The 15,393-nt window shown below is 36.9% G+C and overlaps 1 protein-coding gene and 1 long non-coding RNA gene across 3 annotated transcripts; both read left to right on the top strand.

Moving 5' to 3' along the window:
- The first annotated feature begins 776 nt into the window (after positions 1-776).
- Positions 777-9,969, top strand: LOC145584439 (uncharacterized). Its single transcript, XM_081641282.1, has 10 exons — positions 777-1,054; positions 1,857-2,076; positions 2,170-2,324; positions 2,429-2,574; positions 3,173-3,235; positions 3,326-3,418; positions 5,568-5,729; positions 6,640-6,731; positions 9,050-9,201; positions 9,351-9,969. Exons 1-10 carry the CDS (start codon positions 967-969, stop codon positions 9,653-9,655), a joined length of 1,476 nt encoding a protein of 491 aa, XP_081497408.1. The 5' UTR covers positions 777-966; the 3' UTR covers positions 9,656-9,969.
- Positions 9,970-10,683: 714 nt separating this feature from the next.
- On the top strand, positions 10,684-12,588 carry LOC145584434 (uncharacterized). 2 transcript variants are annotated; one of them, XR_014100357.1, is made up of 4 exons: positions 10,684-10,792; positions 12,063-12,235; positions 12,336-12,431; positions 12,567-12,588. It is a non-coding gene; the product is annotated as an uncharacterized LOC145584434 (long non-coding RNA). The 2 variants fall into 2 exon arrangements; XR_014100356.1 differs by lacking the exon at positions 12,567-12,588 and having other exon boundaries at positions 12,336-12,555.
- The last annotated feature ends 2,805 nt before the right edge of the window (positions 12,589-15,393 follow it).

Genomic DNA, 15,393 nt, shown 5'->3' with positions numbered 1-15,393 from the left:
GCCCCTGGTATGGGCCCAACGAGCCCATACCTGGTAGTGGTCTATCACTACTCTGGTATAAAAATTTATACCACACCCCTCTCTCTCTACCATTTTCTCACTCCTCCACATCATCTATACCACAATACAATATACTTTCTCCAAAAATCAATCCACCCATGGTATAAAAAAAGTTTACCAACACACTTTCTCTCTCCTATATGTATGAATTATACATTTAATTAAATTATAATTATTATAATTATATTTTGTTTTTTGTTGAAAATAACTAATTACTATTTATAAAGTTAATTAAATAATGGATCTTATAAAGTTAATTAAATAAAAATAAGCAATTTAGGTAGGAAAAAAATGAATTTCAAAAATATATAAAACTATATCAATATGGGTGTCTATGTGTATGTCTTGAAAAATTATGAACAATGATAATTTTTTCATAACTTTTGACTTTATAATTTTTTCTTAAAATGCAATTGAAAAAAAAAAAAGTAAATAAAAGATGTATGACAACCAGGCCACATGGCGTGACCTGGTTGGTTCATGTTTCACGTGGAACGAAACAAAAGTTTACCATGGGATGGTATATACCATTTGATGGTATAGTTTTATGCCATCAGGGTAGTAAAAATTTGTAACTTTCGTGGAATAAAATTATACCACGAGTGTTGATGCTCTAAAGGTTCTTTTTATTTACCTATTTGATCAATTGACCTACAATATATAGACGTGCTCCGGGGGTCAAAAAGCGTAGCCACGAAGCTAAGAAAAGACGACTGGTTGACCCACATATAAAATCCCCCAGAAAACTTAATTGAAACCCCAATTTTTGGATTTTGGGCATTCATTCAATTCTTCATTCAACCGCGCTTTCTTCTTCTTCCTCTTCCTCTTCCCTTCTCTCACCATTAACACAAGAAGAGAGAAAGAGAGAGATGCGTGAGAACTAAGCTGTGAAAGACGAGAACAATGGAGTTTTTCTCTAAAGTTCATCTCTTCTTTCTCATAGTTTTTCTCTCAACATTTTTCTGCTCCTGCTTAGACTCTTCAATTCAAAGTATGTTCTTCTCACTTTAATTTTCCCTAATTTTGTTTTCTTTTAATTTGATTTGCGCTGATTAGGGTTTATGTTGGTTGTAATTTGATTTCTGGGAAGCTTTTATTTTGCTAATTAGGTGTTTGAGTTTGATGAACAATCATTTTGGTTATTTCAATTCATGATTGCATGTAAAGTTGCAATTTTATTTATAATTGTTAATGGGAAGACAAGGGTAACTTTTGTTGGTGTTGGTGATTGGAAGAAAAGGGTATTTGATAGTAGAGAAAGCTGCGTTATTTGGGTAATGGGTCTGGGTTTAATTTTTTTTTGAGAAGTGTATGAAGTTATTATTTGCTTGTTGTTTGCTTCTGTCCTAATCAAAAGGTTGCATTAGACTTTGGAGGTGATTTTATCTCAAAACCTTTGTCTATTGAATCTTCCAAAATTCTTAGGTTTTGAGCTACAATGTGAAAATACTAGATTTATTTTTAAGTTTTTTGTTAACATTCTTGATTTAACTTAGATTTTATTACTATGATATGGCGATGGAAACAAATTGTCAAAGCTTACATGTTTTACAAAACTATAATGTGGCTTATTTTTTTTGGAATGAAGGGAGAAATCTATACAATCCGTGGTATAGTTATTTAATGTGACACTTAAACTAATATACAACCTGAAATTTAGCTTATAAGCTTAGCTTTATCTGATAACAACACGAGTACATGTTGATTATTTGATTAATGTGTGTACATATTTTTTTACTGTTATCAATGTACATTTGTGGGACTGTTCTAAGCCTAGTTTTATTTTGCTGCAGCTATCGGTTTGGAGAATCCACATCTCGTAATCAAACCAGTCACCTTGCAGGGCTATGTGCCTAAAGACAGTAAAGAAATATTATCATGTGAGCGTGTTCACGTTGTTCCTTGCTCAAGAATTAAACTTGAGAGATATGCAAGCTCAATTCGTCTTACAGTGGCACCTTCTGTAGTCATTCCTGAGAGGTTGCACAACAGAATTCAGATATGCCTGCATAAGTAAGTGGATAATGATTTCTTTCTTTTGTACTTTTTCTGAATTAAATGTTGCAAAATTTTAGTGGATACTCATGATTTGTAATATCTTTGCAGGAATGTTTCAATTGGAATGTGTCAGTGTGAAAAGGACGCATGGAAACCTGTCCACAAGGGCTTATGGGGCTCTATGATTTCTCCCTATGAAGATAAATACATTGATGTGAAGTTTCGTGATATATCGGGTTCAGTCACAGTCTCAGCCGAAGAAGGTTGAGCAATTATGCCTAATACATTTCTTACTTTTGTTATATATTCTCTACCCCTCCACTTTTGGTTATTAATTACGGAGTCTATATTTTGGATGTGCTTGCAGAATTCCAACGCTGGCGTCTTATCAGTCTTGCATTTGGAATCATTCTATTATTTGTTGCACCAACTGTTAGCAGTTGGGTGCCTTTTTACTATAGCAGTACAATGGCTATTGGGATACTGCTTGTTGTCCTAATCATTCTCTTCCAGGTACTTATTTTTCTCTTAGCTGTTATTTTCTACATCATTCACTGAGGCTCATTTCCATTGAATTTATTTATGATCATATATACTTGACGATGTGCTGTAATAACTCTATTTTTGCATATTTGCTTCTCTTTCTGGTGAGGATATATGTGATTCTAGTCTCATTTCGATTAAGCTTTTTCCTTGTGCTGTTGCATTGTAATCCATAAGTTTTTAACAAGCACTCCCATATCTGAATACACGTTAGATGGCCCTTTATCACCTATCGTTTTACAAATTTGCTTATTTTGTCTCTGACTTTATTCTTGTCAGAATAATGTATCTGACCTTAGTGCTAAAATGACCAATTATAGTCTTTCTTTTTTCTCTTATGGATAAAAGGTTGCTGTAATCCAAATATTAAGTAGTACAAAACTGCTTAACTCATTATTTGATCTAAGCTGTGATTATTTCGTTCTGACACTTGATAGAATTAGTTTTTTTTTTTTTTTTTTTTTTTTTTTGAGCTATACCATGGTTTAAGTTTCTGTGCTTTCCTTCAAATATCATCTTATAGCTATTTTATCTTGTCTTCTTACATCTATATATGCTTGGTGTGCAGGGGATGAAATTATTGCCAACAGGCCGCAAAAATTTCTTTTATCTGACTATATATGGATCACTGGTAGTGTTTGTATCAAATTTCCACTCTTTGTTTTTGAAGCTTCCTGTGGACTACAACTTACTTCACTTTCTGTTTTCTGCCTTGAATCAGCTGGGAGCTGGGTCCTTTCTCTTGCATCAGTTTTCAATGCTTGTGAATTCCATTCTTGTGAATTTTGGCTTGAGTGAGGAGATGCACAATCCGGTAAGCTCTTTTTTCATTGATCAATTTCATAAGGATGGTTTAAATTTTGTTATTATCTTCCCACACCAGTGAAGCACCTGTGTGGAAAGAGAATCTGGTGGAGTGGGCCAAGATAAGGATCTGGAATCCAAACAAACATAGTAACTAAAGACATGACCGGCTAAAGTGCCCCCCACCACCCCCCCAAATTTAAAATCAAGTGAAAAGGCTACCAATTTTTGCTGTCCTAGGTACTGTTTTATTGATGAAAATCTTATTTGTGTTCTTGTATGTGGAAGCATTCCTCTTTTAGAACTTCGCTGACCTAGTATTACCTTTGTCCATTCTGATGTGATGAACTTTATTATTGTTTTTCTTGTTCAGGCTGGTTTTATTGTTATTGCTTTGGCTGTTATTGTTTTTGCTCTAGCTATTATTTCTTTGATTCTTTATATTTACAGTTACAATAAGTTGACCCAAAGTTGATAATTTAACTGAATTTTATAAATTTATAGAAAACAATTAATTGTTGGCTTTGATTCGTTAGTTACTTTATTATCTTATTTTATAGCAATATTCTAGATTTTAGCTTATAAGACAAGTGTTAATGTAAAACCACACAACTCTGTGTGGTTTTATCTTTGTATAATCGCGTTCTTTCTTGATTGAGAGCCTAGCCTTGTCTTGTTAGATTTCAAACTTGGAACATCTAAGGTGTTGTTTGGTTGGAGGTAAAAGACATTGGAAATTCTATTTCTTAGGAAATGGATATAACATGTGTTGTTTGGTTGACAAAAATTTATCAAATTAGGGGAAATGGAAATTCCAATGGAAGTTTCAATTCCCATGAAACATGGGAAATCAAGCCCCCACTTGGTAAGTCACATTTCCCATAATTATTGTGGGGTCTACTTGCAATTATTATCACTAATAATTTATTCTCTTTCTTTCTCTCTCCAAATTTGTTAACCTAGATAAAAAAATAATCAAGCTAACTAATACAGTAAAACATAGGAAATAAGCTCCTAGGAAATCTAAGTTCCTATATTATCAACCAAACAAAGTTTAGTCAATTCTTAGGAAATGGACGAGGGAAATTACTTCCCATGAAGTATAATTTCCTATGGGAACTCATTTCCTATGTCAACCAAACAACACTTAAGTCATTGTGATTTCACCTAGATATCTATCCTCATTTATAATCTATATCAAATTCGCTTAAAATCTTCCATCCATGAAATTATATGGTAACATTATATTAATTGTAATCATGTTGTATTCGTTTCAATAGATATCTTCAGAATATCAGGTATTTATAATTTTACTTACAAAAAATTCACTATATTCATGGCTAAAGTTATGCATTGGCAAATGTGTACAGTCTAAGTGAAGTATATATTGAAATCATTAGTTATGCCACAAAAGTAAGTGTTTCTTAGTTGGTAGTACTAAATAAATGTTTAAGAACTAGTGGGTGACATACTAACATCACAATAAATGTTGTACCACTTATTCTCCCATTAATTACTATGACAACTATCAAGTATCAAACGATAGAGGGCGTATTGGTAGTATATTAGTTGTGCACTCATTCAAATTTTATTGCTGTCATAACAGCATCCTAGTTTTGAAATATAATATTAGGGCCAATGAAATAAAATTATTGTAATTATGGTAGAGTCGGGAGAATTATTGTTTAGGTGGCTTTAAGTTGGTAATTTGTAGAGCTGTATATGCATCTTTAGCATCTTCTACACTTTCTTCCTTTCATATGAGATATGACTTGCTATTTTTATGAAATGTACTTTGTATAACCTATCTCTAAATCTTCAACAGTGGAGTAACATTTGATTGTTTGTTGCAGTTAAATTAATTATGAAATGTAATAAGAGGTGAATATTTATTGAAGGCAATGATATAAGCACATTAGAAATATCAGAATAGTATATGCTGAATTGAGCGTTCTCAAATCTAGAGATTAGAGAGAAGTATTACAGTTGTTAATAATTGGAAATTTGGTTTGAGATTTGTACTTAAGCTGATTCTGGTTTTTTATTCTTGTGCAAATTTTATTATTATTTGTAGGAGGCAAGCATAAGTTACTAATAATTCTTCTTTGTCGCTTGAAATAAAACTGGATAAAGTGTTTGTGTAAATCCTTTTGTTGCAGGTATCCATTTTTCTATTAGTTGGTGTAGTTCTTGCGGGAGCTGCATTGGGTTACTGGATTGTGCGAAGATATGTTATATCAGATGATGGAAGTGTTGATGTTGGAGTTGCTCAATTTGTGAAATGGGCAATGCGAATTATTGCGAGTACATTTATTCTACAGGTAACCTTTAATTTTGCTACAATGTTTCAATTATATGATGCAATACAATAGGTACTGTTGTCATGTAAGGTCACATGAGGATTTAATTGGCACCTATCTATATATAATATATCATACCAGAAAGGGGATAGGAACTTTTAGCATTGACGATGATTTTTCGGTGTGCTCAGCAGCAAAAATTTTGCGCTGACAGTTGTGGTTGCTATAACAGTTGCATAGTTGTGAAATCACCCATGTGTTTTTTTGTGGTCTGTAGTGGCCAGTAGGCTGCCCATCGCTGCATGATTTGACGACTAGGCTCTTCATATAATGCATTAAAAATCTTATTTTTGTTAATTAAACTATACTTCAATTTTATCTTGTAATTATTTCCTCAGTATTTTTATAATCACATGATGTCCCTGTGGCAAACGTTTTAAGGAAGATAAATGGACAAATGTATCAAAACAACTCAAACCTTCCTGCCTCTTCCCATTTGCTGGTGTTCTAGTAAATTTAACTAATCTGTCTGTTTATCTTTTCTAATATCTTCTTAGATATGCTTGCAAATGATACCTGTTGCGATTATTAAAAAATGAAAACGGACGAAGTATTGAAAAATAAATGTTCTGGACATTATTAGTAACAATGAAATGTGGAACGGTCTCTACATAAGGGATTAACTTTTATTAATTCCATGATGCATTGATGGCGGTCTTCGTTAAATTTGGCAGGGGAAAGCACTTTAACTTATCATATCTTTGATGGCATTGATATATGAATATATTCATATGATGTGTGTAGAGTTAAGACTCGTAAGAGCTGGTCAGCTTTCAACTTTTAATTGATTATACATCAATAATACTTTATGAGTTCAAGCATCTTACCAGTTGGGATTGATCTTCTGTAACACTTTCTGTTTTACATGCAGGGCACTTCTGATACTTTGTTCTCATGGGCAACAGTGGTACTGTGTTGGTTGATGTGCTCATTGATCTCTTCTATTGAGTGGCCTGATTCTGGGTATGTTTTTAATATAATATGTCCAACGTACTTAAATTTTTGCCACTACTAGAGAAGCATTCTTTAGGGTGTCTTAACCACCTAATTTACCTGTGGAACACATGTCTGCTTTAGCTTAGAAATATAGTTTTGACAGAGTTCATGTGCATGTTGCGGGAGTCGGGGACCCCTACTGGCCTACATAGGTTAGGGGAAATAGTAATTGTTTATCTTAGAAATAGAATGCTGACAGTGTTTATGTGCATGGCGTGGGAGAGTGGGGGATAAGGCTACGTAAGTGAGGGAAAATATTAACAATCAAGGACAGATTGCGCACCAGTTCATGAAAATGGTTTATTGAACTTAGGAAAACTTTGATGACAGTTATGCCCTGAAAAACTTTAAGTTTACTTCGTTGCTATTCAGATGTCAAATTGTATTGTGATTAGAATACCAAATTGCACCAATTGACTTAAGTGAACCTCTAAATAGGGCTTTATAGCTATGCAGAATGATATGCCTTGTAATTGAGTGCGCATTTAGGATATGGTCCTTATTACACATTAGGGATATGTCTAGCATGTTTGGAAATCAGTGTTTTTTTTTATTTTTTTTTTAATTTTTTTATTAAGGAATGTGAGTACACCACAGATGTTGCTAATAATATAATGGAATTGTTGGGACTCTTATTACCTTTTGATGGGGGCAACATCGTTGATTATTGTTGCTAAAGAAGAGGAAAGAGTTGTGCTTTGAATGTGTTTCTATAGAGCCTGATTTTAGAACATGAAGCTCAAATTATTAGCATTGCAAGAATCACAATTATTATTGAATGGCAACGGATCGGATTCGGGTCGGATGTGGCTAAATTCAAATCCGACCTGTTTAGTAAACGGACCCTGGACTCAGACCAAAATTCGAGTCCGACTCCGAAAAATTCGAGGCCGAATCCGATCCGATTCGTAATTTTCGGATCCGAATCTGGTCCGTTTATACAGAACTCCGAAATAATCCGAATATATATATATTTTTTTCGTAATGTCATATACCTATAATTGCTTGTATTGTCACACCAGGTAAAGTTTAAACATAACATATTTAAATTATGATCTAAGTTACATTACAAAATTTTGCTACAAAACAAGCAAATAATCGTCCCAAGTTATAAAGCATATGCTCATACTTTGGATTCGCACTCGGCATCGGACTCCGTCGGACTTTGCGTAGGGTCCAAGTCCGATCCGCCTCCTATTCGGATTCGGATCCGGACTAATTTTAAATGGATTCGGATTGGATTTTTTTTCTTTGGATCGAATCGGATTCGAAGCTCGGATTTAATTGTCATCCCTTTTATATTAAGAATTCTGATAACAGTACAGCCGATCTTGGGAGTTCTGGTAGTTTTATCATAAGCTAGTAGTGACCTGTTGGAGTTAGGTTAGCTAAACTTACCAGAAGCATTTGGTCACACTAGGTGTTAGTATCACCCATGTAAAAACTAGTAGAGGTGTCAATTCAGGCACTCGGGTCAGATCTATTTCAATGTTCAGTCATGCTAAATTATTGTGTCCATACAAGTAGAAATCTGAATCGGGTTATTTGGGTCAGAGCTGGTCGGGGCAGTCGGTAAAGTTTATGACACCTCTAGGAAATGTAATAGGTAAAGCAAAAGACGTAGAAAGTCAATGAGTTTTGTAACAGATTATTATACAGTTTATTCATGGTATAAAAAGGTAAATTTTCATATTTTGCTCAACTTTTATTTATTTATTTATTTTTTTTAAAGAATTTTTTAATTGATTTTAAGTAACTACTACATGATTTGACCTAATGGCTCTATTCATAGTCTGATCCAAGAATTTATATTTTAAGTTCAGTAAGTTTAACTTTGAACTTTTCCATTTTGGCTCTAAAGCCCTTGATGATATCCATATATATATTAAAGAAAAAAAAAAAAAAATCTCTGAAGACATTAGCAGTGTAGATATTTAAATTTAATAATCAAAGATCTTTTGGGTGATTAGGATATATATTTTTGTTAATTTTCTTAACTCAAATATTAACTAACTACTGAATGTACCTAGGTTTGAAGGAGTACTATATCGATGTGGGTAAAATTGATAACCATTTTTTTATTCTTTAAAGAAGGGGGGAGGGAGTTTTGGTGCTGGCCAGGTAGGCTTTAGTCTATATTGGCTGTCCACTTTGAGGAATGGATTAAGGTAGTCTTTTTCAGCGTTTTTGACTATTTAGATTGCTTTTATATTATGTTTGTGAAATCCGTATACTTATTTCATAATGCATTTTCGTGTATCACTTACATACTAATGCATTTGTAGGGATATAAATTTTCATTGGAGAAAAGCTGGAAAGGTGGCTCCTGGGCATAGTCGCGCCGAATTTCTTAGGAGGTCTCCAAAAACTAGTCCTCAAGGGAAGGTGTGGAAGTCTCCCAATGCTGCACCTAACTGGAGGAACACTCCTGTTAGAGGTAAAGAATTCTCTCGAGTTCAAATTCTTTTAGATTATGATTACCAAAATGAGTGTTATTTTATTTGGTTCAAATAATGTGACTTGTGTGATAGTTTACAAATTATTAGCCTCTTATTTTCTTATGCTTTGAACTTTCGGCTGTCACAGGTTTGACATCACCTTCTACTAAAAGGAGGGTCAATGCTCAGAAGCATTACTATTCAAGCTTCCACAGGGTGCCTAAACAAAAGATGTCCAAGGAGGAGTGGGAACAGTTTACACGGGAATCAACTCGGCAAGCTATGGCTGAATTGACCTCTAGTCCAGAATTTAGTGAATGGATGATTGAGAATGCAGATCGAATACATATTCGTGCTGATGATAGCTCAGATGAAGAAATCGGTAGTGGTTCAGATTCCACAGATGAGACAGTTGTTGATAATGGCCCTCGGATGGGTTTATTCAAATGGTAGTAATCTGTTCGTGATTTAGGGATGTATAGTCTAGGTAGTTTTGAATTTATTAGCCAGAACAATATTGAGAGGGATTTGTCGCTACAGGTTGGTGTCAATTTTGTTGTTCAGTACAATTTGTAGGTGCCTTGCTGGAAAAAAAATTGTAGAGGTGCATAGGTTAGGACATTAGGAGTAGAGATGTCAATGTCGTGAACTTATATAGTTTGGATGTAATTTTACTCTAATTGACAATATACATGCTACGATTAATATTGATGTACATTATGTGTAATTGCTAATAGTATGTTACACCCTTATATAATATACTTATTCTGTTGTGTTATATTTTTGTTCTTGGATTTTATTTTTCCTAAAATCATTGTCAATTGTAATTCAAGTACACTGTGAAATGTCTTTTTTTTGGAAAAATTGTCAAAAATAAAACAATCTTTGAGACGTCTTCTAAAAATAAAATGACCTTTGTCATACATCTGCTCAAAATAGAACAAAAAACTGGTAACCTGTTTGAAAGGTCAGACCTAAACACGTGGTGTTAGGTGATTGACTAAGATTTTTATTATTGTTTTCTTTTTTAACAACTAATTTTAAATTACCTAAAAAAACAATTAAATTACCAAAAAGAAAATAAAATTAAAAAAAATATATATAATTCTCCTCCCCCTCTTCCTTCCCGTACTCATTGAGATGAAATTTATCCTCCATTAAGGTAGAAATTTCCCCCACCTCAAATTCTAGTTGAAGTCGTAAAACCCCCACTTTTTCAATCAATTAGGCTTTTCAATCAACTAAAACTGATCAACACCCCAATTAATTGTCACCTGTGATGCACAGAAACGACAAATTTAACTCACCTACCGTCTCCGAAACGTTTCGGAAACGTATGACGTTTCGAAACGCGTTTTGAAATGGTTCTGTGAGTTTCCTAAATAATGGATACGTCTCTTATAATTGGGAAGTTTGGAAACCCTTGGGAAACTTGATTCTCACTATAAATAGGCGTTTCCCTGGCAATTAAACCCTACATATTACGAGCAGTACTGCAGCAATTCCATAGTTCTCGTTTCCATAGTTGCCGTTTCCATAGTTGCCGACCCTTGTTTGCCGCCGTCACCACCTTGTCGGAACAACGTCGAGGTAATTACCAATTACCACCGGCCGATTTATGTATTTTTGTTTCAATTTTGACTTTGATATGTATTACCGATCGATTTTTATATTTTTGGTTTTAGTTTTCAACCTTTTGATTTTGATCGGTACTCCATGAATCATGATTGCCTTGATAGTTGATTGAATGGTTTTTGTTTGGTAGTGATATTGATATTAGTACTACTTTTTTATTTAATTTTTTAATGTATCTTTTCAACTTTTCAAGCAATTCAATTATGTATATGCTGGTATATGTTGGAGTAGTGGAGTAGAATACACGTGTTTTGCAATTTATGTGCTTTATTGATTATTGAGAATATAATTAATTGAGTAATTATATATATATTTTTCATATCAAGTAGGAGAAGTTTATTTAAGCTTATTGTCATTGATTATCATGGCTAATCTTGAGTCTGAAACAAGTCAAACAACAAATAATCCCTCTCAGAAAATCATTGATGAAAATAGTCCCCTTTGGAAATATGTAACTAAGGTTGAGAAGGTTGGGGGAAAGGTGGAAATACTTTGTGGATTTGTGATTTATGTGGTAGTAATTATCAAGGAACATACACTAGAGTTAGGAGTCATTTGCTTGGTATTAAGGGAAAAGGAATTGCAAAATGTCCTAATGTTAATTACAATCGATTGCGTGAGATGGAGATGTTGGAGGAAGAAGTTCAAAGAAAAAAAAGATAATCAAGCACCTAATAATGTTCCTTTACCACCAGGAGGCTCAGATTCTGTTGTTCCTACCACATCAAAGAAAAGAAAGGAAAAATCAATCACCAAATTATATGACGTTACTGCAAGAAATACTTTAGATTCTCTGATTGCTAGAATGTTCTTTACTGCTGGTTTGCCTTTTAATTTAGCAAGAAATCCGTATTACATGAGTGCCTTTACCTATGCTTCTAATCATAATTTGACTGTTATATCCCACTAGGCTACAATAAGTCGAGAACTGTACAAATTCAACAAGAGAAGGAGAATATAAAAACACTAATGCAACCCATCAAAAATACATGGAGGGAGAAAGGAGTCACTATTGTTTCTAATGGTTGGAGTGACCCACAAAGAAGACCCTTAATTAATTTTATGGCTACTTCTGGATGTGGTCCAATATTTATTAAATCTGTTAATTGTTTTGGTGAGGTTAAAGACAAACATTTTATTGCTGATCTTATGAAGCAAGTAACTGATGAGGTTGGAGCTATGAATGTTGTTCAAATAATTACTGATAATGCTCCAAATTGCAAAGGTGCTGGAGAAATCATTGAGAGCAGATATTCTTGGATCTATTGGACACCTTGTGTTGTCCATACTTTAAACCTTGCTTTGAAAAACATTTGTGCTCCAAAAAATTTAGATTCTAATCAAGAAACATATGATGAGTGTCATTGGATTACTGAAGTTCATGAGGACGCTATTTAGGTGAAAAACTTCATTATGACTCATAGTATGAGATTGGCCATATTTAACCAATATTGTTCTTTGAAGTTACTTGCTGTGGCTGATACTCATTTTGCTTTAGTGGTTGTTATGCTTAAGAGATTTAAGCTTATTCGTCGTGCTCTTGAAACAATGGTAGTAAGTGAGGAATGGACGAGTTATAGAGAAGATGATCAAGGTAAGGCTAGGTTTGTGAAAGAAAAGGTAACAAGTGATGCATGGTGGGAGAAAGTAGATTACATTGTTGCCTTCACTGGACCTATATATGACATGATTAGGATTTGTGATACTGACAAACCAACTTTGCATTTAGTGTATGAGATGTGGGATACTATGATTAGGGGTGAGTGTTTCGGGTATTTTTTGGATTTCCTGGGATACTGGTCACGCTCTTCTGGCAATGAGTCGGTCCCACATGCAAAACAACGAATATTCCGATCAACGGAATATTCGCCTCCGACGATCAAGTCAGTGATCAGAATGGAAAAGGCTAGAGAGAGAAAGTAGAGAGAAGTTGGAGCTATTTAATGCTCTGTTGTTTTCAATTGTCTGAATCCCCCTCCCATCATAAATGATTGGGGTATTTATAGGGGTGGGACTCGTGCCCCTCTCTAGGGTTTATACCCTAGATTTGCGTGACGTGATTGGCTATGCAATCAGTGAATGCCACGTGTTACTCTTGGGGCGCCGTTTTGCGGCTTTCATTGATATCTCTCGGGATTTGGGCCCTGACGTTGTTAGGGTTTTCTGGCATGTTGATTATTAAGGGAACATATGCCCTTAACACATGACATCTTCTCATGACGACACATGTTACCCTCTGATTGGGCCACGTGTCACGACGAGACTGGCCTGAGGCCTTAAGGGCTCTGAATTAGGTGGCATCTTCCCGTGGTGACATGTGTCACCCTATAACTGGGCCACGTGTCACTATGGGATTGGTCCACGTATACGGGGTATTTTTACCCACAACATTTGCCCCTCAGAGGGGGTGGCTCGTACACTTACAAGCCGACTCCTCTGACCTCAAGTAGCCTTGGTGCGTACAAATGTATTAGAGTTTTGTCAACTTTCTGACAATTTTAGGGCGAACGCTTGTATATTCAAATGGTGCGGACGAAGGTAGGCCGTCTGATTTTTGCGACCGTCTTGCCATTTCGGAGAGAGCTTTAGTTCTGCCAACTTCCCTTTGGACGCGCCGTTTATTAGGTCATCCTTTCCGCCTAATTTAACGGAGCTGCTCCTTGTCCCTCCAAATTCTAGGTCACTTTTTCAAATTGTAACCGTTTAGCTAAGTTAGGCGGGAAAGATGAATTTACTATCTTACCCCCATAAATTTTCCCTATATATACAAGGGGTTTGACTTCATTTTGGCACTTTGGAACTTTACATTTTCTAGAGAGAAGTCAGAGCTTCTAGAGAGAGAAAGTGCGTTTTCCTTTGAATCTTCAAGAGCTCCGCCGCGCATTTGAGTTTTCCGGTGACATTTGTTGAATTTTCCGATCAATCTTCAAGGCTTCCAAGTTTTCAACACGTACAGAGGTAGGCCGCCTGTTTTTCTTTTCCTTGTCTTTTTATTTCTTTGTTTATTTAAAAGCTGGCTCAACATTCGGCTTCGTCCGTTTCTCCTCATGAGGCCGGCCGTTCGCCTGGGACTGAGGAGTCTAGAGTGGTCGGAGACGAGTTGTCTCCTTCATGGAGTGGGTCCATTTCTAGTGCGTACCAACTCACATCCACCCATTTTTCTCTGTCCCTGCAGTCGAACATGGCACGGACGATGCAAACGCACGATCGTCATGCGGCCAGAAATCCAGACGGAAGTCTGGTAAACCCTAGGCCTCCTTATGACCCAAACAATGTTAACGTAGAGACCCCTTCCACCACTCCTACGATCGCTTCCACGGGCACTCACTGCTCGGCCGTGGAAGTAACTTCCTCATTCGAGGAGCGTCAGAGAACTCAAGGCGCTTCTACAATGGGGGGAACATCCGGGCAAACTTCGGGGTTGAGGTTCCCCCAATATGCCAACTCGGTCATGGATGGGGCCGAGTTGCTACTCTGTGAGGGGCCTCCTTCTTCTCGGGCGGACGCTGATGCGTCCGTCCCCACTCCCTCAGAACTCTATCTCCGATATGGCAGGTCGGACAGACCAAGAACGGGGGTTTCAATTAATGAACCGTCCGACCTGCCCCTTCGCAGAGCTCCTCCTACTGGGAGTCAGCGGCCGGTGCCAAAGATAAGGGCAAACGGCCACTTGAAGACATTATCTCTCCCCGGGGCGGCCATAGTTCTAGGAGCCGCAGCTCGGCGGAGGCAGCCGACCTGGACAGTGTACTGTCTTCCGAGTTTGGGAGCGCTCCACAGCGAGAAGAGGATGAAGCTGAGAATGCGGCCGAGGGTGGAGCGGCGGCCGCAGAGGGCGAAGAGGCGGTCGAGGAGGATGTTGCCAATATTGACAACTTCAAGGATCCGTACGCCTGCACAGTGGGTAGCACAGCCTTGGGCTACCTGAACTACAAATTTGAGGATTACAAGGCATTCCTCCACCTTGGGGAGGGATTCGAGATTCAGCCCCCACGGAAGTCCCGCGCCGTGGCCGCTTGGGAAGAAGCGAGGCCGCGCCAAAGATCCTTTAACGTCTACAGGGCGGCCTTAGACGTCGGACTGCGCTTCCCCCTCCATCCTTTCGTCCGCACAATCTTGGACGAGTATGACATAGCCCTCTTCCAGATGCCAAACAGCTGGTTGAACATTTTTGGGTACTTGGTGACGTGCATCTGCAAAGGCTTCAAGCCAGACTTTGCAGTTTTCTGTGAGATGCACTCACTGACTAAGCTGGACGCGGATACGGACGACTGGTTCATCTTGAGCTCTACTAGAGACTATATGATGGTGGTGGACCGCGTCTCTAAGTGGCGTGACTGGAAGCACCGATTCTACCGCATCAAAACCAAGGACGTTGAATTTAACTTGCGGATGAATCGGTTCAATGCTGAGCCTATTCAACTTGGACGCGGGGACCTCAAGCCCGATAAGCCACCCGTCCACCCCAGCCAAGAGTACCAGCTTGAATATTTCAAAGTCAAGCGGGTGAAAAGGGGTGGCAAAACTGAGCGCGTTCCAAGTAACTGGGTCCCTTT

The sequence above is a fragment of the Chenopodium album genome, chromosome 2 (assembly GCF_948465745.1).
Source record: "Chenopodium album chromosome 2, dcCheAlbu1.1, whole genome shotgun sequence".
Lineage (NCBI taxonomy): Eukaryota > Viridiplantae > Streptophyta > Magnoliopsida > Caryophyllales > Amaranthaceae > Chenopodium > Chenopodium album.
Note: the sequence above shows the minus strand (reverse complement) of the source record. Positions and strands in the feature narration are given on the sequence as shown.

Bases quoted from the DNA above. Each gene is read 5' to 3' on its own strand.
- LOC145584439 (XM_081641282.1), top strand. From the start codon at position 967: ATGGAGTTTTTCTCTAAAGTTCATCTCTTCTTTCTCATAGTTTTTCTC. The intron at 2,077-2,169 runs GTAAGTGGATAA...ATATCTTTGCAG, and splicing joins ATTCAGATATGCCTGCATAA to GAATGTTTCAATTGGAATGT. The intron at 2,575-3,172 runs GTACTTATTTTT...CTTGGTGTGCAG, and splicing joins TCCTAATCATTCTCTTCCAG to GGGATGAAATTATTGCCAAC.